Source organism: Coregonus lavaretus, assembly GCF_964263955.1.
Source record: "Coregonus lavaretus genome assembly, chromosome: 16".
NCBI classification, from domain to species: domain Eukaryota; kingdom Metazoa; phylum Chordata; class Actinopteri; order Salmoniformes; family Salmonidae; genus Coregonus; species Coregonus lavaretus.
In genome coordinates this window covers 6,654,632-6,677,809 of record NC_140003.1, presented here as the reverse complement: position 1 = coordinate 6,677,809, position 23,178 = coordinate 6,654,632, and the positions used below count along the sequence as shown (strand labels likewise).

At 40.7% G+C, this 23,178-nt stretch overlaps 1 protein-coding gene across 1 annotated transcript; it reads right to left on the bottom strand.

Annotated features, from left to right (window-relative positions):
- Positions 1-1,470: 1,470 nt before the first annotated feature.
- Positions 1,471-22,895, bottom strand: LOC311143391 (carboxy-terminal domain RNA polymerase II polypeptide A small phosphatase 1-like; the record flags this gene model as incomplete). Its single annotated transcript, XM_084179225.1, has 6 exons — positions 1,471-1,599; positions 7,227-7,412; positions 7,883-7,975; positions 14,941-14,997; positions 20,536-20,637; positions 22,524-22,895. The coding sequence occupies 6 exons, from the start codon at positions 22,893-22,895 to the stop codon at positions 1,471-1,473; spliced, it is 939 nt and encodes a 312-aa protein (XP_084035351.1).
- Positions 22,896-23,178: the final 283 nt, after the last annotated feature.

Sequence of the window (23,178 nt, the reverse complement as noted above, 5' to 3'; positions counted from 1 at the left end):
AAAATCCTAACTTGAGCTACCAGCTTTTTAGCACAAATCCCCTTTGACATCAATGAATTTATCCAGAACTTTGAGATGTGCATTTTTCTCAAGTTAGGATTCAATCCTACATTTAAAAAGGTTCAAGTTTCCATTAGTTTCTATTATAATTTACTTTAAATTCCCTTTTAGTCAGTCAGGTCATTTAAGCAACAGCACCATTCTTGCTCTTAAATTTCTTGATCATCATTACTTGCAGCATAATTGCATCATTTCATGTGCATTTTTCATCACGTGTCCATTGTATAGACATAGTTTTTTACAATTTGAAGTTGTTCTGTTGGAGGCAGAAATTCAAGCTACTGTGAAAAATGGGTTCTGTCAAGTAACATGAGGCTTATAATATCAATACATTGGGCCAAAATTGGTTAATTTAGAAAGGTGGTAGTTAACAGTATATTGATCATGTTATTAGATTAGATTAAAGTTTAAATGCAGAGTTGACTGAGTAATGTACATTGTATTTAATAATTCATGTTTTCATATGAAGTGAAGTCAGTACCATATTCCATTTTCCTTTTCATTTAATTTGTTTCCAACACCCCCTGCAATTTAATAAATCACTCTATTAGTGTATGCATCATTCATTGTAGTGAGATATTACCTCTTTCAATAAATCATGCTTTATTGTGGGAAAGTACAAATCATTTTATAGTTCTTTCTTAGAATTAACCAGCAGCTTCAGTTTCATTACATGGATGTCAACGCTCTTGTTGCATGCAGTGAAAAAAACAGCAAATGATTATAGTCATTCAAATATTTTTGGTATTTAAAGATGTATATCTTGTCAAATTATTGCTGAATTGTATTTTTAAGGTAACGCAGACCCGCATGCACAGAGACGTAGTCACGTACACGCGCAAGCAAACACGTCAGGAAGTGTCATAAAGAAAATTACAATCGTTACAAGGCATCAATACAAGGAGCTATGAAAAGACAACCTACTCAACTGACTGTACAGGTTAAATGTTAGACTTGCAATATGATATTGCATATAAAAAAGTATAGTTCAAGTACGTGAAAGAACAGAAGAATACATTATGCTTGTTAGAACGAAATTTCACACATACATCTCCAGCATATGGATTACAAACCATTTCCCCACCTGGACACTGTACTAGAATTATTCAAAGTTAGCACATTTTATTTTGCCAAAAGTCATAACCAAGAGGTGATTACCGCATCGAATGTGAAAAAATAACTGACACCATTCTTTACAATGTTTGCCATGAAGCAGTTCCTCATAGTTAAGTCTCTGTGCCAAACTGAGTGGCCTCTCTATCACGTTTGTGTGAATGGAATTTGGAGGATGACAATGACCGAGAGACACTAGCTGGTCCTTCTAGTGGGAAGAAACTTGAAGCCTGTTGCCCACCAGCCTCCTCCATGGCCCCCTGTGGTGAAAAGTTGCCGCCGGTGTCTTATTACGCACTAGCTTGCAGTCCTCTGCTGTTTGAGAATATTGTAGACATCATCCACTTTGCTTAGTCTCTCGAAGAGTGGGATGAGATCTAGTAGCTCTGTATCTGCCTTGTCGTCGAACCAGGATGTTACGGGGACCTGAGTGTGTGAAAAGGCGAAGTCATAAACAAAGTCAAGTTTCTTACATAATGGCACAAATCTATGTGTACCATTGAGTTAGTTATATGTATATGCGTAATGGTATATGCAGAAATAAAATCTAATCATAAATAAAAAAAGTTAATCTATTCATAAGAATGTGAAAATTCACATTCTCATGAATAGGTCATAGGTGAACATATGAAACACATTTTTAGATAGACATTGCATCACGAAAGCCATGAATCTCGAACAGGAAGTATGGGTTTGAGAGGCTGCATGCTGTTAGTTTGGTACATTTACACTGATCTCACATTTCTCCATTGGAGCATATTCTTTACCCATAACCACCAAAATTACACTGAACAAAAATATAAATGCAACATGTAAAGTTTGGTCCCATGTTTCATGAGCTGAAATAAAAGATCCCAGAAATGTTCCATACGCACAAAAAGCTTCTTTCTATAAAATGTTGTGCAACATTTGTTTACATACTGTACCTGTTAGTGAGCATTTCTCCTTTGCCAAGATAATCCATCCACCTGACAGGTGTGGCATATCAAGAAGCTGATTAAACAGCATGATCATTATATAGGAGACACTCTAAAATGTGCACACAACACAATGTCACAGATGTCTCAAGTTTTGATGTAGCGTGAATTTGGCATGCTGACTGCAGGAATGTCCACCAGAGCTGTTGCCAGAGAATTGATTGTTCATTTCTCTACAACGTCGTTTTAGAGAATTTGGCAGTACGTCCAACCGGCCTCACAACCGCAGACCACGTGTAACCACGCCAGCCCAGGACCTCCACATCCGGCTTCTTCACCTGCGGGATCGTCTGAGACCAGCTACCTGGACAGCTGATTAAACTGTGGGTTTGCAGAACTGAAGCATTTCTGCACAAAACTGTCAGAAACCGCCTCAGGGAAGCTCATCTGCGTGCTCGCCGTCCTCATCAGAGTCTTGACCTGACTACAGTTCAGGGTCTTGACCTGACTACAGTTCGGAGTCGTAACCGACTTCTGTGGGCAAATGCTCTCCTTCGATGGCCACTGGCACGCTGGAGAAGTGTGCTCTTCATGGATGAATCCTGGTTTGAACTTTACCGGGGAGATGGCAGATGGCATCGTGTGGGCGAGCAGTTTGCTGATGTCAACGTTGTGAACAGAGTGCCCCATGGTGGCGGTGGGGTTATAGTATGGGCAGGCATAAGCTGTAGAACACAATTGCATTTAATCTATGGCAATTTGAATGCACAGATATACCGTGATGAAATCCTGAAGCCCATTGTCGTGCCATTCATCCACCGCCATCACCTCATGTTTCAGCATGATAATGCATGGCCCATGTCGCAAGGATCTGTACACAATTCCTGGAAGCTGAAAATGTCCCAGTTCTTCCATGGCCTGCATACTCAGACATGTCACCCATTCAGCACGTTTGGGATGCTCTGGATCAATGTGTACGACAGCATGTTCCAGTTCCCGCCAACATCCAGCAACTTCGCACAGCCATTGAAGAAGAGTGGGACAACATTCCACAGGCTACAATCAACAGCCTGATTAACTCTATGCGAAGGAGATGTGTCGCGCTGTATGAGGCAAATGGTGGTCACACCAGATACTGACTAGTTTTCTGATCCACGCCCCTACTTTAAAAAAAAAAGTGATCTGTGACCAACAGATGCATATGTGTATTCCCAGTCATGTGAAATCCATAGATTAGGGCCTAATTAATTTATTTCTATTGACTGATTTCCTGATATGAACTGAAACTCAGTAAAATCTTAGAAATTGTTGCATGTTGCGTTTATATTTTTGTTAACTGTACCTAACTATGGAAGCCGCAGACATTATTTTGCAGAGAACATCAGTGATACAGATATAGGATCTTAATTTGATCACCCTGTTGCAGGGGAACTTTCCTGCGATGCAGGACATTTTAAACTTGTATAGTATTTGAGGTTTAAAAAGGCTTCTGAAGTTCGTAATTTCCACTTTCAGAAAAATGTATCAGCCCTTACAAAAATGTCCATTAATTATAATCCACATGCTAATTCACATTTCCGGTTGCTGCAGGATTCTTTTCTTGCTGTAGCATACTGGCTCAAACCTCAACCTCCTGAGTGGCGCAGTGGTCTAAGGCACTAGAGATCCTGGTTCGAAACCAGGCTCTGTCGTAGCCGGCTGCGACCGGGAGACCCATGGGGCGGCGCACAATTGGCCCAGCGTCGTCCAGGGTAGAGGAGGGAATGGCCGGCAGGGATGTAGCTCAGTTGGTAGAGCATGGTGTTTGCAACACCAGGGTTGTGGGTTCGATTCCCACGGGGGGCCAGTATGAAAAAAATAATAATGTATGCACTGGATAAGAGCGTTTGCTAAAATGACTAAAAAAATATAAGAGCATTGAAGATGGGTCGTGGCTGGGTCTTCCAGCATGACAACGACCCGAAACACACAGCCAGGGCAACTAAGGAGTGGCTCTGTAAGAAGCATCTCAAGGTCCTGGAGTGCCCTAGCCAGTCTCCAGACCTGAACCCAATAGAAAATCTTTGGAGGGAGCTGAAAGTCCGTATTGCCCAGCGACAGCCCCGAAACCTGAAGGAGCTGGAGAAGGTCTGTATGGAGTGGGCCAAAATCCCTGCTGCAGTGTGTGCAAACCTGGTCAAGACCTACAGGAAACGTATGATCTCTGTAATTGCAAACAAAGGTTTCTGTACCAAATATTAAGTTCTGCTTTTCTGATGTATCAAATACTTATGTCATGCAATAAAATGCACATTAATTACTTAAAAATCATACAACGTGATTTTCTGGATTTTTGTTTTAGATTCCGTCTCTCACAGTTGAAGTGTACCTATGATAAATATTACAGACCTCTACATGCTTTGTAAGTAGGAAAACCTGTCAAATCGGCAGTGTATCAAATACTTGTTCTCCCCACTGTATATATTAATATATATATATATATATTAAGATCCAACATCTGTATCACACATGCTGTTCTGAAATAATATACTGAAAAAATCTGTCTAACCACCCCCCAAAAAATGCCTTAAAGAAGTGTTTAGTGATAGTTGGAAAAGAAAAGTTGAAAATAAACTAAAACTTCAAAAAGGTCAACTATCACTAAAGACTTCTTTAAGTTTTAGGTTATTTTCTACTTCTCCAGGGGGTTATCGTTTCCTCCAAACTGTTTTACCATTTGTTAGCAAGTTATGCAGCAATGTCCAAAATATATTCGCTAGCATGTTTGGAGAATGTAGGAATGCTAGTGGAAACAGATTGTATTAGTTAGCGGTTCATTGAAAAGCAAGCGATTCAGTAACTAGGTTTCCATCCAATTTGCGACAGAGTTTCATGCAAATATTCAAAAATCTGCATAAAACTATATTCGCATTTCACCACCAGAGATGTGTTTCCATCAAACTGACTTTTTGCAGATAAAAGGCTGTGCGTGATGATGTAGTGCACATAAAAATTAATTTTGCCGTTAAGTTCCCATGTACCGAATGAAAAAATAAATACAAAATAATGGGTTTCCATCGCATTTTCAACTCTACTGATGGTTTTGTAAGAAAAGCTGTTGCGTTATATAGCAAATGTGCCTACTCTGGTCATTGCACATGCGCTCTAGCCAACAGCTTGCAGATACAGTGCAGATTGGCTAGCTACATTATGAGACTATTATGGATAAGAGCGATTTATTTGTATTTGTCAAACATCGATCATCATGTCACCAGAATAAGACCCTCAATATTTATTGGAATGGAGCATCAAGCTCATCACCTTGCATATTCACCACCCTATGAAGTTCATCATAACTTATTTCATCTGTAGCCTAATAAACTGCATGCTTTCCCGAGTCGTAGTGGGAGGACCACACAACATATGACTCCAAGTTTACTTCGATATGATGGTTATTATATCAATATTTGCGCATAAAGGCTTTTCCACCGCTATTTCTCGCATAATTCATTTTACCAACACAAAAAGATCCCACCACGTCGAACAAACAAATTGTCTGTCGGCATTTATAAAATTGTACTGGCATTTTATATTACCATCAATCCGGTCGAGACTTTTTCCATGCGTCAGGTAATTAATCTGCATGAAATGGTTGGATGGAAAAGTGGTTACTGATAAACTCTTAACTTCGCTCCTTCTTAACCAGGAACTGTATCCTTAATACAAATAAATCTGGATTTAGACAGCTGCATACCCTGTTGTCAATGATCTTGCATGCTCTCTAGATGATTAAAAAAACAGCATTTTACTGCCTTGTTTATAGACCTATCTAATGCTTTCGACACTGTGGAACATTCATCGTTATTGCATACGTTGTCCTCTGTCGGACTTCATAGTAATGCATGTGGTTGATAAAATAAAATACCGTATGGATAGATCTCAATGTATTGTTGCTGACTGTGTCAAATCGCAATTGGCCCCACAAACTTACATATCTGCCCGTTGAATGGAGCCCAAATTCAGCGAGTCCCCTCATATAAATAAACCGTGGCATTTGGATCGATGACAAGTTGTCATTTAAAACACATGTTGATGAGCTAACAAAGAAACGGAGAATTTAACTGGGCTTCTTCTACAGAAATATAACGTACCTTTCACTTGATAGTAGGAAACTTGATAGTCGACTTTCCTGTCAGCCCTTTGCTATGGCGAAATCTATGAGCGCAGTTGCCTCTTCTTTAAAACCACTTGATGCTGTTTATCATTGCACCTTCTGCTTTATTACGGGTGACCGTTTTTGCGAACATAATTGTGATCTGTACCAGAAAATGGGCTAGACGTCTCTGGCAACATGGATAACGCAACATTGCCTTCTGTTAATTTACAAAGCTCTCGTGGAGAAACTACCATACTACCTCACATCGCTCCCGACATACAGAAGTATGAAATACCTTACTCTCTCCCAGGAATAGGTCATTCTTGAAATTATTTTTGTTGCTACCGATTTAGGTAAAACAGCCTTCAGTTTTTACGCACCACATACATGGAACACATTTCAGAATACTCTATAGTTGGACACACTAGTGTCTTTTGGTCATTTTAGGACATTGGGAAATTACCTGTTCACAGAGGAATGTACATGTTTTTTTAAAATTGTATTTCTGTATTTTTCATGCTCCCGCCTTTGATTGTATTAATTGTATCACTAATTCCCTATTATGTACTTTGAATGTTTATGATACATTATGTGAATCAAGAGACATCGGTGTCAATGGGACTTTGATTAATAAATAAAGATTTTATAATAATAATAATTAGGTCTCCCACGCTTTTGAGAAACGGATCAAATCTATATCCTCTAACAGTGCTACGTTCTCAAAGAAATTCTATCAAGCCGGATTATTCTGGATTTTGTTAAATAACCATGTTTGGAGGAAACAACAACACCTTAGGGAATATGAAAGGAATAAGTAACTACCCCTTTGAAGGTTCCCTTTCAATGGAAATGCCATTGAACACACATAAAGAGCATCTGACACCTTTTTAGCACCTCAGATACAACTGTAGTGCAGTTTTTTCCTTTATCTGCAATTGATTGAATTGAGGGCTTAGTATTATAAATTAGTATACAGGTAGATAAAAGTAGGAATGCCATACAGCATTGTCAGGGTGGAAGATGTAGGAAGCTGGGGAGTTGTCTACTATGAGAACTTTGTTGAGGTCCCTGCCCAGCCGACTCAGGTCTTTAACATAGTTTCCTTGGTGGAACACGCAGGACTCGCGGAAGAGACGGTGTCGGAAGGCACCCCATTTATCCAGCAGGTCGGAGACGGGATCGGCATACTGGCACAAAAGGAAAACACACACAACATTGTCCCTGATGGTATGTCACAGAAAGCTGTGTGTGTCTACACATTTCTTGTGAAATGTGTGTGTGTGTATGAATAACAGATTAGAATGGCAGGGCAAAGTTTCTAAGAATTCGAAACATAACATGTCAAACAAGCATCACAGTCTTAAAGGGGAAGTTTAATATTTTAGATGACCCCATCACTTCCATTGATTGTTAGCTAGCGGTGACTAAAGTTATCTGAAGTTTGTAGTGGCTGTTTAAAGAAAACCGAACCATGGATTAAAGTTTCTCCTGGCCTCTAGACTACTTTCAGGGTGAGGACCATCTAACATCGACATTGTAAAATCATGAACTTCCCTTTAAGGCTAGTACATGTTAGATCCTGTCAACCTTTAATTTAATTTAATAAAACCTTTAGTTATCTCAATCAGCATTCAGTAGCATTCAGTAGTGAACTCACCTTGGATAAACTGGCAGTGAACAGAACACACTCAAACAACTCCCCCATTCTTTTGAGATACTCATCCACATTGGGTCGCTTCAACACGTACACCTGAGGTAATAAAAACAAGACATGGGGAAATACTCCCGATTAATTACAAAAAGTTTACGTACATTTGTTTTTCCAAAGAAGTTAATGCTTTAAACAACTTTTTAAATAGAGGATCTTCAATAATTTTTGAGCGAGAAATGCGCCTACTCCCCCTTATCAGTGACTTTTGGCTGCACCTTGCTTTGCGTGTCCAGCTTTACTGCTATGGGATGCAAGATGATATTGAGGTTAATGGATGGGACATAAAAAAGAGAGAGGGGAGAGACTGAAAGAGAGGGTAACACCTCTGATAGCATATCAGACTTCTTTAGAGATGAACAATCATAAATGCCATGGATTACCCTAAATGTCCATGTGGAATGGTCAAACAGGTGCAGCTAGGGTTGCAAAGCTACTGGTAATTTATCAAAGTTACCAGAATCTTCTGTAATTTTGGTAATTAACAGGTAATCTATGGCAATCTATGGTAATTTTGGTAATTTATACTTGAATAACTTTATTTTATTTTATTATTCACATATATATATATATTTATATACACTGAACAAAAATATAAATGCAACATGCAACAATTTCGATGATTATACTCAGTTACAGTTCATGTGGTCCTCTGTAGCTCAGCTGGTAGAGCACGGCGCTTGTAACGCCAAGGTAGTGGGTTCGATCCCCGGGACCACCCATACACAAAAATGTATGCACGCCCCGGCCCGCTAGCACATGCAAACTACAACTGTGCTCCCTGCTAGCTGTGCAGAAAGCACCAATTTGAACTGCTCTCGGACTCACATATTGCTGTTCACTGGACCTTATGATCACTCAGCTGCACAGCTGATGCCTGCTGGACTGTTCCTTTACACGGTACCCTGTCCTGTTTATTCTGTTTAGCCTCAGCCCAAACGTTGTCGCTATTACCAGTTGTTGTCTTAGCTCTCTCTAATAACACCTGTGATTGCTTTATGCCTCTCTCCCATGTCAATTATGCCTTGCCTATTGCTGTTTGGGTTAGTTCTTATTATACAATTTCACTGTAGAACCCCTAGTCCCTCTCAAACTGCCTCAAATAGTTCTTTGTTCCACCCCCCATACACGCCGAGACCGGCTCAATCGGTGCCTCCAGTGATGCTATCTCTTTCATTGTTACCCAACGCTTAGGGTTACCTGAACTGTACTCATATCCTTCCATATCCTTTTCTGTACATAATGCCCTGAATCTTTTCTACAACGCCCGGAGAACTGCCCCCTTTATTCTATGTACCCAACGCACTAGAAGACCAGTTCTTAAAGCCTTTAGTCGTATCCTTATTCTAGTCCTCCTCTGTTCCTCTGGTGATGTAGAGGCTAACCCAGGCCCTGCAGCCCCCAGTATCACTCCTACTCCCCAGGAGCTATCATTTGTTGACTTCTGTAACCGTAAAAGTCTTGGTTTTCTGCACGTAAATATCAGAAGCCTCCTTCCTAAGTTTGAGTTATTCACTGCGTTAGCACACTCCGCCAACCCTGATGTTCTAGCAGTGTCTGAATCCTGGCTTAGGAAGGCCACCAAAAATTCTGAAATTTCCATCCCCAACTATAACATTTTCCGTCTAGATAGAACTGCCAAAGGGGGTGGAGTTGCAATCTACTGTAGAGATAGCCTGCAGAGCTCTATCATACTATCCAGGTCTGTGCCCAAACAGTTTGAGCTTCTACTTCTAAAAATCCACCTTTCCAGAAATAAATCTCTCACTGTTGCCGCTTGCTACAGACCCCCCTCAGCCCCCAGCTGTGCCCTGGACACCATATGTGAATTGATTGCCCCCCATCTATCCTCAGAGTTCGTACTGCTTGGTGACCTAAATTGGGATATGCTTAACACCCCAGCCATCCTACAATCTAAACTAGATGCCCTCAATCTCACACAAATTATCAACGAACCTACCAGGTACAACCCTAAATCCGTAAACATGGGTACCCTCATAGATATCATCCTGACTAACTTACCCTCTAAATACACCTCTGCTGTCTTCAACCAGGATCTCAGCGATCACTGCCTTATTGCCTGCGTCCGTAACGGGTCCGCGGTCAAACGACCACCCCTCATCACTGTCAAACGCTCCCAAAAACACTTCAGCGAGCAGGCCTTCCTAATTGACCTGCCCCAGGTATCCTGGATGGATATAGATCTCATTCCGTCAGTAGAGGATGCCTGGTTGTTCTTTAAAAGTAATTTCCTCTCAATCTTAAATAAACATGCCCCATTCAAAAAATACAGAACTAAGAACAGATATAGCCCCTGGTTCTCCTCAGACTTGACTGCCCTTGACCAGCACAAAAACATCCTGTGGCGAACTGCATTAGCATCAAATAGCCCCCGCGATATGCAACTTTTCAGGGAAGTTAGGAACCAATATACACAAGCAGTTAGGAAAGCAAAGGCTAACTTTTTCAAACAGAAATTTGCATCCTGTAGCACTAACTCCAAAAAGTTTTGGGACACTGTAAAGTCCATGGAAAATAAGAGCACTTCCTCCCTGCTGCCCACTGCACTGAGGCTAGGAAACACTATCACAACCGATAAATCTACAATAATCGAGAATTTCAACAAGCATTTTGCTACGGCTGGCCATGCTTTCCACCTGGCTACCACTACCCCGGCCACCAGCTCTGCATCCTCCGCTGCAACTTGCCCATGCCCCCCCCCCGCTTCTCCTTCACACAAATCCAGACAGCTGATGTTCTGAAAGAGCTGCAAAATCTGGACCCCTACAAATCATCTGGGCTAGACAATCTGGACCCTTTCTTTCTAAAATTAGCCGCCGAAATTGTCGCAACCCCTATTACTAGCCTGTTCAACCTCTCTTTCGTAACGTCTGAGATCCCCAGAGATTGGAAAGCTGCCGCGGTCATCCCCCTCTTCAAAGGGGGTGACACTCTAGATCCAAACTGTTACAGACCTATATCCATCCTGCCCTGCCTTTCAAAAGTTTTTGAAAGCCAAGTTAACAAACAGATCACCGACCATTTCGAATCCCAACGTACCTTCTCCGCTATGCAATCCGGTTTCCGAGCTGGTCATGGGTGCACTTCAGCCACGCTCAAGGTCCTAAACGATATTATAACCGCGATCGATAATAGACAGTACTGTGCAGCCGTTTTCATTGACCTGGCCAAGGCTTTTGACTCTGTCAACCACCGCATTCTTATTGGCAGACTAAATAGCCTTGGTTTCTCAAATGACTGCCTCGCTTGGTTCACCAACTACTTCTCAGATAGAGTTCAATGTGTCAAATCAGAGGGCCTGTTGTCTGGACCTCTGGCAGTCTCTATGGGGGTGCCACAGGGTTCAATTCTTGGGCCGACTCTTTTCTCTGTGTATATCAATGACATCGCTCTTGCTGCTGGTGACTCTCAGATCCACCTCTACGCAGACGACACCATTTTGTATACATCTGGCCCTTCATTGGACACTGTGTTAACAAACCTCCAAACGAGCTTCAATGCCATACAACACTCCTTCAGTAGCCTCCAACTGCTCTTAAACACTAGTAAAACTAAATGCATGCTCTTCAACCGAACGCTGCTTGCACCCGCCCACCCGACTAGAATCACTACTCTCGACGGGTCTGACCTAGAGTATGTGGACAACTACAAATATCTAGGTGTCTGGTTAGACTGTAAACTCTCCTTCCAGACTCACATTAAGAATCTCCAATCCAAAGTTAAATCTAGAATCGGTTTCCTATTTCGCAACAAAGCCTCCTTCACTCATGCTGCCAAACATGCCCTCGTAAAACTGACTATCCTACCGATCCTTGACTTCGGCGATGTCATTTACAAAATAGCCTCCAACACTCTATTCAGCAAATTGGATGTAGTCTATCACAGTGCCATCCGTTTTGTCTCCAAAGCCCCATATACTACCCACCACTGTGACCTGTACGCTCTTGTTGGCTGGTCCTCACTACATATTCGTCGCCAAACCCACTGGCTCCAGGCCATCTATAAATCACTGCTAGGCAAATCCCCGCCTTATCTTAGCTCATTGGTCACCATAGCAACACCCACCCGTAGTATGCGCTCCAGCAGGTATATCTCACTGGTCATCCCCAAAGCCAACACCTCCTTTGGCCGCCATTCCTTCCAGTTCTCTGCTGCCAATGACTGGAACAAATTGCAAAAATCTCTGAAGCTGGAGACACTTATCTCCCTCACTAACTTTAAGCATCAGTTGTCAGAGCACCTTACCGATCACTGCACCTGTACACAGCCCATCTGAAATTAGCCCGCCCAACTACCTCATCCCTATATTGTTATTTATTTTGCTCATTTGTACCCCAGTATCTCTATTTGCACATCATCTCTTGCACATCTATCATTCCAGTGTTAATACTAATTGTAATTATTTTGCACTATAGCCTATTTATTGCCTTACCTCCATAACTTGCAACATTTGCACACACTGTATATATATTTATTTCTGTTGTATTTTTGACTTTGTTTTGTTTTACCCCATATGTAACTCTGTGTTGTTGTTTTTATCGCACTACTTTGCTTTATCTTGGCCAGGTCGCAGTTGTAAATGAGAACTTGTTCTCAACTGGTTTACCTGGTTAAATGTGAAATAAAAAAAAATTAATAAAAAATAAGTCGCTTTGGATAAAAGCGTCTGCTAAATGGCATATTTATTTATTTTATTTATTTATATAAGGAAATCAGTCAATTAAAATAAATAAATTAGGCCCTAATCTATGGATTTCACACTACTGGGCAGGGGCGCAGCCATGGGTGGACCTGGGAGGGCATAGGCCCACCAACTGGGGAGCAATGCCCACCCACTTGGAAGCCAGGCCCAGCCAATCAGAATGAGTTTTTCCCCACAAAAGGGCATTATTACAGAGAAATACTCCTCAGTTGCATCAGCTGTCCGGGTGGCTGGTCTCAGACGATTCCGCAGGTGAAGATGCCGGATGTGGAGGTCCTGGGCTGGACCTTCAAATTCTCTAAAACGACGTTGGAGGCGGCTTACGGCAGAGAAATGACATTCAATTCTCTGGCAACAGCTTTGGTGGACATTCCTGCAGTCAGCATGCCAATTGCACACTCCTTCAAAACTTGAGACATCTGTGGCATTGTGTTGTGTGACAAAACTGCACATTTTAGAGTGGCCTTTTATTGTCCCCAGCACAAGGTGCACCCGTGTAATGATCATGCTGTTTATCAGCTTCTTGACATGCCACACCTTTCAGGTGGATGGATTATCTTGGCAAAGGGGGATTTGCTCACTAACAGGGATGTAAACAAATTTGTGCAAAACATTTTAGATAATTAAGCTTTTTGTGCGTATGGAACATTTCTGGGATCTTTTATTTCTGCTCATGAAACATGGGACCAACACTTGACATGTTGCGTTTATATTTTTGTTCAGTATAGTATTCATTTTTTATATCTGTCCATATTGTCCATGAGTTTCTAGTGGATAAAGCATATGTTTCAAGAGAAAATAGCCTAATTAATGAAAAAAGCATCTTATCAACAATGGCATTATTTTCAATTAACTCTGCAACTCTTCAAACTTTAGGATTTTTCCCAACTGCCACCAGTTTGGCACCAAAACGTTTAAAAGTAAAATAAAATAAGTGTACAAAACATATATAAATGATATTTCATTCTGAAACCCAGAAATATTAAACACAAATGGTTTCACTAAGTTAATGGTTTATATCAGGGATCGGCAATTTAGCGGCCTGACCCTCGGATCAATTTCCCCTCAATCAGGTTCTCAACTTACTGTTGCGAGGTAGAATAGTAGAACACAAGGTGCAATTTCGACATTTGGTTGTGCATAAAAATATTTTCTCTTGTTATCTCAGTCACTGTTTTTCACTCAATTAGCCCATTTCAGCTAAACATTTTTAGATTGGTAAATTAGTCTAGTGGCCAGCTATCTAAACTTGTAGTAATTAAGGTCGAATTAGAGTTCAGATTCGTTGTGGCCCCCACCCCCATCAAAGTTGCACATCCCTGGTTTATATTAAGGATAATGCTTTACAGCTTTGTAATTATATATTTAAAAAATCTTATTTTATTATTGTATATATTGTACATGTGATAAGGCCACACAGAGGGCCATAGATAATTACAGACACCTGTAATAATCTGAAGTACCCAAAAGGTCACCAGAAGTAACCTTGTAAAATTCCCCAAAATCCTTGAAAGTTATACAAATTCTAATCGTTTACTGGTACACTTCAAAAGTTAACAGTAATATACCCTCCCTTTGCAACTCTAGGTGCCGCCTATTATCTGTATATGGAAGGATATGCCTGTCAATATAGACATTTCACTCCATTTCTGCTCACATCCATTTCTCGAAAGAGCATGACGCTATCAGCCTTGTTCCTGAACCAAGTCATCCTGAATTGGCTGTCCCCACTTAAACAAGCCTATCCTGGATTACTTGAAACAGACCCAGGCCTGGAGTATAAAACAGGAGTGTTCTTCTGTCTTCTGTCTGGAGTTAGCCTTTAAACTAAGCAAAACTGCATCAGTTCCTGCAATCTCCCGATGTGATTTCCAATGGACTGGGCAGAATCTGCGCTAGGGACTAAGATTGATGGGCCCAGTGATTTCTAAGAAGCCAGTCATACTTCCTTGTTTCGTCAGCCCACAGAAATAGCCACCTGCTGCTCGGACCCGTCAACAGAGAAGGCCAAAGCTCTGTCAGATTGCTAGCCTAGTGCACTAGCGCTATAGCACAAACAGTGTCACTGAGTAAACAATGGTGGAAAAAAAAGTCCACTTTGAACTAAAGAAAAACTTTCGTAACGAAGGAGAGGCATTCCAACATAGCACGGATATCACGGAGATTAGATTCTATAATTTTATTTGAGGTCATGGCCACTTTACTGCTGCTTTCATTGTGGATCTATGAAGGACAGAACCTGTGAAAAAGGCTAAGAATTGAAACTCAAAAGAGTCACACTTACCTGGTGAATGGTTCCATCAATTTCCACTGGAATGGTCAAATCAGCATTGTTCATAGGCTGTTGGGAGCAAGAACATACCATTTAAGAATCAAGAACAGAACAGTTTGTTTGAATTAAGTCATTAAACGTGCTTTACAAGCTTGTACGGAACACATTAACTCTAGTTTGTGGGGGGTTTTATATTATAAAAAATATGTTTGAATGAAGTCATTAAACATGTGCTTTACAAGCTTGTAAAGACTGTAAAGCGAAATTAAAGGCTCACCATCAGCGACTTCAGAAATAACAGTATGTAAGTAATATGTTTCCATTTGAGTCACCGAAATATACTGTATTTGACAACACCCATAAAAGTGTGATTTATTTAGATGGTTCTTATACCTAAAATATGTCTCTCAAATGTTAGGTTAATCACGAGTATGTGCTATGTAGGACACCATGACCTAAATTCATAGTCTATTCATAGTCTATGAAGTAATGTTGAGTCTAGCATTACATACATCACACATTACATACGTATACAGTGCCTTCAGAAAGTATTCACACCCCTTGACTTTTTCCACATTTTGTTGTGTTACAGCCTGAATTTAAAATTGAGAATTTTATGTCACTGGCCTACACACAATACCCCATAATGTCAAGTGGAATTATTCATTACAAATTAAGCTACAATAAGTATTCAACCCCTTTGTTACAGCAAGCCTAAATAAGTTCAGGAGTACAAATTTGCTTAACAAGTCACATAATAAGTTGCATGGACTCACTGTGTGTGCAATAATAGTGTTTAACATGATTTTTTTAATGACTACCTCATCTCTGTACCTCACACATTATATGTAAGGGCAATCAGTCGAGCAGTGAATTTCAAACAAAGATTCAACCACAAAGACCAGGGAGATTTTCCAGTGCCTCGCAAAGAAGGGGATCTATTGGTAGATGGGTAAAAACTAAAAAGTTGACATTTAACATCCCTTTGAGCATGGTGAAGTTATTAATTACTTTGGATTGTGTGTCATTACACTCAGTCACTACAAAGACACAGGTGTCCTTCCTAACTCAGTTGCCGGAGAGGAAGGAAACCGCTCAGGGATTTCACAATGAGGCCAATGGTGACTTTAAAACAGTTACAGTGATAGGAGAAAACTGAAGATCAATCAACCAAAATTATAGTTACTCCACACTGTTAACCTAATTGACAGAGTGAAAAGGAAGCCTGTACAGAATAAAAAATATATACAGTATATATTTAAAAAATGCATCCTGCAACAAGGCACTAAAGTAATACTGCAAAAAATTTGGCAAAGCAATTACCTTTTGGTCCTGAATATAAAGTGTTATGTTTGGGGCAAATCCAATACAACACATTACTGAGTATTTTTTATTTATTTATTTTTAGTCATTTAGCAGACGCTCTTATCCAGAGCGACTTACAGTTAGTGAAACATTTATTTTTTTATTTATTTTTTTATACTGGCCATTCCCTCCCCTACCCTGGACGACGCTGGGCCAATTGTGCGCCGCCCATGAGTCTCCCGGTCGCGGCCGGCTGCGACAGAGCCTGGATTCGAACCAGGATCTCTAGTGGCACAGTTAGCACTGCGATGCAGTGCCTTAGACCACTGCGCCACTCAGGAGATGAGTACCACTCTCCATACTATGCTCTTCAAGCATAGTGGTGGCTGCATCATGTTATGGGTATACTTGTAATCGTTAAGGACTGGGGAGTTTTTCAGGATAAAAAATAAATGGAATGGAGGTAAGCACAGGCAAAATGTGAATGTTCCTGAGTGGCTGAGTTACAGTCTTGACTGAAATCTATGGCAAGACCTGGAAATGGTTGTTTAGCAATGATCAACAACCAATTTGACATATCTTGAAGAATTTTGAAAATAATAATGGGCAAATGTTGCACAATCCAGGTGTGGAAAGCTCTTAGAGACTTACCAAGAAAGAGTCACAACTGTAATTGCTGCCAAAGTTGCTTCCACAAAGTATTGACTCAGGGGTGTGAATACTTATGTAAGTGAGATATTTCTGTATTTCATTTTCAATAAATTTGCTGTCATTATGGGGTATTACTGTGTGTAGATGGGTGACAGAAATTGTTTGAATTCAGGCTGTAACACAACAAAATGTGGAATACGTCAAGGGGTATGAATGCTTTCTGAAGGCACTGTAGTTATATGCATGGGTTTTGTTAAATACACATAGTTAGAATGTTTTCAAGGTTTTACTTGAACATTTTTGACTCCATGCCACGTCGGACACCATGTCAGAATTTGACACTAGCAAATTTTGGAGAGGCACTTGCTTTTGCTCTGTGGAAGTTCTACCAGGACACCAGACTTGTTCACATCACTAGCTTCCTCATGGTCATTGGTTCACATGCATAGATAACAAAATAATTTCAAATCCATTTAAACAGATGTCAGTGATTCAAAATGTCCCGGTTTTCAATGTCCCCTCTCTTACTCCCCACCACTAGCATGTAGTAGCCACCCAGACATCCAGGTCAGTGAGCACAGGGTTGATGCCAATCTGAAATCACTCGTAAATAAAACAATAAGACACTTTTTTAAAACTACTCTGTAACATGTAATTAAAGATGATTGAAAATCAAGTTTTTGACATTTCTATTGGTATTCTAGTTGAATACATACACCCAAATTTACAGTATTACTCTGAAATCAATAAAAGTTGCCATATTATGGAAGCAAACAAGCCAACTTAAATTAGAATAGGACAAACTGTATATCTCTCAGAGAATATGACATGAAATATGTATCTCAGAGAATCAAAATATTTCATTTACAATAAGTTCCGCTCTATTACTTTTTTGGACAATCAATCCAGTTATATACACACTACACCTTGTGACTCGCCTTCAATCAAATGCTGCCACTTTCATTGACAGTTTAAACCTGTGGCCTATCTGGTGACACCCTTTGGGACAGACTGTGATTAGATTGCCAAGACCACCTGTGGTAGGCAAGAGCACATTATGCCCATTATGCAGCCAATCGTGGATATACCGAGTAGCACACAGTGAGGGAAAAAACTATTTGATCCCCTGCTGATTTTGTACGTTTGCCTACTGACAAAGAAATTATCAGTCTATAATTTTAATGCTAGGTTTATTTGAACAGTGAGAGACAGAATAACAACAAATACATCCAGAAAAATGCATGTCCAACATTTTATAAATTGATTTGCATTTTAATGAGGGAAATAAGTATTTGACCCCCTCTCAATCAGAATGATTTCTGGCTCCCAGGTGTCTTTTATACAGGTAACGAGCTGAGATTAGGAGCACACTCTTAAAGGGAGTGCTCCTAATCTCAGTTTGTTACCTGTATAAAAGACACCTGTTCACAGAATAAATCAATCAATCAGATTCCAAACTCTCCACCATGGTCAAGACCAAAGAGCTTTCCAAGGATGTCAGGGACAAGATTGTAGACCTACACAAGGCTGGAATGGGCTACAAGACCATCGCCAAGCAGCTTGGTGAGAAGGTGACAACAGTTGGTGGATTATTCGCAAATGGAAGAAACATAAAAGACTGTCAATCTCCCTCGGCCTGGGGCTTCATGCAAGATCTCACCTCGTGGAGTTGCAATGATCATGAGAACGGTGAGGAATCAGCCCAGAACTACACGGGAGGATCTTGTCAATGATCTCAATGCAGCTGGGACCATAGTCACCAAGAAAACAATTGGTAACACACTACGCCGTGAAGGACTGAAATCCTGCAGCGCAAGGTCCCCCTACTCAAGAAAGCACATATACAGACCCGTCTGAAGTTTGCCAATGAACATCTGAATGATTCAGAGGAGAACTGGGTGAAAGTGTTGTGGTCAGATGAGACCAAAATTGAGCTCTTTGGCATCAACTCAACTCGCCGTGTTTGGAGGAGGAGGAATGCTGCCTATGACCCCAAGAACACCATCCCCACCGTCAAACATGGATGTGGAAACATAATGCTTTGGGGGTGTTTTTCTGCTAAGGGGACAGGACAACTTCACCGCATCAAAGGGACGATGGACGGGGTCATGTACCATCAAATCTAGGGTGAGAACCTCCTTCCCTCCGCCAGGGCATTGAAAATGGGTCGTGGATGGGTATTCCAGCATGACAATGACCCAAAACACACGGCTAAGGCAACAAAGGAGCGGCTCAAGAAGAAGCACATTAAGGTCCTGGAGTGGCCTAGCCAGTCTCCAAACCTTAATCCCATAGAAAATCTGTGGAGGGAGCTGAAGGTTCGAGTTGCCAAACGTCAGCCTCGAAACCTTAATGACTTGGAGAAGATCTGCAAAGAGGAGTGGGACAAAATCCCTCCTGAGATGTGTGCAAACCTGGTGGCCAACTACAAGAAACGTCTGACCTCTGTGATTGCCAACAAGGCTTTTGCCACCAAGTACTAAGTCATGTTTTGCAGAGGGGTCAAATACTTATTTCCCTCATTAAAATGCAAATCAATTTATAACATTTTTGACATGCGTTTTTCTGGATTCTTTTTGATGTTATTCTGTCTCTCATTGTTCAAATAAACCTACCATTAAAATTATAGACTGATCATGTCTTTGTCAGTGGGCAAACGTACAAAATCAGCAGGGGATCAAATACTTTTTTCACTCACTTTAGATAAGAATACTCGCTAGAAGCAAGTTTAATAGTAACTGCAGTTGATTACCTAAATAAACATTAATTAACATCAATTAATATTCCAAATAAATCTCATCACAATGGATACATGACACAAATATAGGAAGGTTGTAAACAGGAAGGGGCATATCAGACAATATTTGATATGGACTATAATTTCAATACCAGGTGTAAAAGGTTACCTGGAATTCAATTGTATTCTTTAAAGGGATAGTGTGAGAGTTTGACAATTACTTACCCAGAGTCAGATGAACTCATGGATACCATTTTTATGTCTGTGTGCAGTTTGAAGGAAGTGAAGGTTGTTTCTAAAGCCATTTGCATCATCGCAATGACTGGAAGTCTATGGGATCAACTAGCTGATTGTGCATACTCTAGACACTAGTTAGACCTCTCACTCAAACCCTTGTCATTTTTGTGTCTCATGTTGCACCTACCCCAAACTTTCCATGACTATTGTTATTATGTTACAGAATTTATTTAGAGTATTTTCAGATTTTGTAATCAACAAATGCTGCGAAAAGTACAGTAAATGTAAAAAAAAAAAAAAAAATCAACAGTGTGATATTTGGATTCAGTCTTGTGTCAAGTGAACCGTTGGGTCCTCACTTTTGATCTGATAATTTCCCCATAATATCCAAAGTGTTCCCTTTCAATTTCTACCATGGTTATGCATATTTGTCTCATATTTATTCTGCTAGAAACGTTAAAATGTTGCCCTATCCATGTAGGCCAATTACCACAAGTGTAAAGGGTTAATAAATTCATATTGGTATGGACAAAGAAAAACAAAACAATGCTCTTTATCAAATAAATTATACTTTTTTATTACGCTTTACTAATTAGTAATAAAGAGAGAGTGGAAATCAATCAAGTATACTCTGTTAGCATTTGTCCTCAAAGAGCAGGTCGCTCATGTCAGCTTACCTTGAATGAACTGTGCACTAACGTTTCATCCAAATCAATCACCACACAGATCTTCCCTGAGTCTTTTGACTTGATTTGAGGTAGCAGAGGTTTTGCCGGGACCTGAAAATAAATAGTTAGATGTTAGGTCAATGAGCAGCCAAATGATGAAAAAAATTACTTGTTTCAAAATATTCAAAAAAATTGAAAAGTGGTGTGTGCATATGTATTCACCCCCTTTGCTATGAAGCCCCTAAATAATATATGGTACAACCAATTAGCTTCAGATGTCACATAATTAGTTAAATAAAGTCCACCTGTGTACAATCTAAGTGTCACATGATCTGTCACATGATATCAGTATATATACACCTGTTCTGAAAGGCCCCAGAGTCTGCAACACCACTAAGCAAGGGGCACCACCAAGCAAGCGGCACCATGAAGACCAAGGAGCTCTCCAAACAGGTCAGGGACTAAGTTGCGGAGAAGTACAGATCAGGGTTGGGTTATTAAAAAATATCAGAAACTTTGAACATCCCACGGAGCACCATTAAATCCATTATTAAAAAATGGAAAGAACCACAACAAACCTGCCAAGACAGGGCCGCCCACCAAAACTCGCGGACCAGGCAAGGAGGGCATTAATCAGAGAGGCAACAAAGACCAAAGATAACCCTGAAGGAGCTGCAAAGCTCCACAGTGGAGATTGGAGTATCTGTCCATAGTACCACTTTAAGCCGTACACTCCACAGAGCTGGGCTTTATGGAAGAGCGGCCAGAAAAAAGCCATTGCTTAAAAAATAAATAAGCAAACACGTTTGGTGTTCGCCAAAAGGCATGTGGGAGACTCCCCAAACATATGGAAGAAGGTACTCTGGTCAGATGAGACTAAAATTGAGCTTTTTGGCCATCAAGGAAAACGTTATTTCTGGCGCAAAACCAACACCTCTCATCACCCCGAAAACACCATCCCCACAGTGAAGCATGGTGGTGGCAGCATCATGCTGTGGGGATGTTTTTCATCGGCAAGGACTAGGAAACTGGTCAGAATTGAAGGAATGAGATGGTGCTAAATAGAGGGAAATTCTTGAGGGAAACCTGTTTCAGTCTTCCAGAGATTTGAGACTGGGAAGGAGGTTCACCTTCCAGCCGGAAAATTACCCTAAGCATACAGCTAAAGCAACACTTGAGTGGTTTAAGGGGAAACAGTTAAATGTATTGGAATGGCCTAGTCAAAGCCCAGACCTCAATCCAATTGAGAATGGTATGACTTAAAGATTGCTGTACAGTAGCGGAACCCATCCAACTTGAAGGAGCTGGATCAGTTTAGTCTTGAAGAATGGGCAAAAATCCCAGTGGCTAGATGTGCCAAGCTTATAGAGACATACCCCAAGAGACTTGCAGCTGTAATTGCTGCAAAAGGTGGCTCTACAATGTATCGAATTTGGGTTGGGGCAGGGGGGGGGTGAATAGTTATGCACGCTCAGGTTTTCTGTTTTTTTGCCTTATTTCTTGTTTGTTTCACAATAGAAAATATGTTGCATCTTCAAAGTGGTAGGCATGTTGTGTAAATCAAATGATACAACCCCCCCAAAAATCAAATTTAATTCCAGGTTGTAAGGCAACAAAATAGGAAAAATGCCAAGGGGGGTGAATACTTTTGCAAGCCACTGTAAATACCACCTGTTGTGCCAAGCAATAAGAACCTTATGTTCAGCCATATCCTCCTCTATTTTAGTTGTGTTCTCACAAATTCAATCCAAAGCCAACACATCCAAAGCTAACACTAAATTAACAATTTGTGAAAAATTAAAACATTAAAAAATAGGCCTAATATTTAGACAAACACATTTCACTATTTTCTCTTGTAAATTTCAGTTTGTTGTCACTCCATGAGAAACGTTCATATTCCACACTTCTGAAATTTCTAAACGTAAAACTGATCAAATTAGGTGCATGTCACAGCTATTCCAGTGCATTTCAAGCAAGGTGCAAAGACCTTGAAATACCTGTTCTCTAGGCAGGATGCAGTACTCGCATTCACAGGACTGCAAGGGCTCCTCGTCACTCAGCTCCTCCTCAGACTCATCTCTAAGTTGTTCAGAGGCCACAATCTTAAAAAATTCATGCGACTCCGTTTTCTCATCCAGCTCACTTTGTTCAGAGGGCTCTGTTTGTTCGGCATGATGTGCAAGTGGCTCGCTGTCTATTGAGTCTTTACTATGTTCAGCACCATCGAGAGGGAGACTTGTTTTCTCAGACACCTGCTCTGAAAGGTCCTCTGAATCTGGGCGTTGGAGATGATCTGAGACCCCATTGTGTTCCTCCCAGTTCTGAGACAGATATGGTGTGTTCAGCTGCTCACACAATTCAGATGACATGTTTTGCTCATCTATCTCTTCGGAAGAGGTTGTGGAGGAATCAGTTTGATCCCAATTGAATTCAATACCATCAGGCATAGCTGGTTTGCTTCCTTCAGTGCATAATGCAGTGTCTTTCATTATAACCTCAAATGATTCAGGAGATTCATTCTCCTCAGCACATGGAGCATCATTCTTTCCCTCCTCAGTGCAGACTCCATCAGACTCAGGAGTGCTGGCATAATCCAATCTTTCATTACACCGATCATGAGAGTCTTCTTCAGTACAGAATCCATTAGCTTCT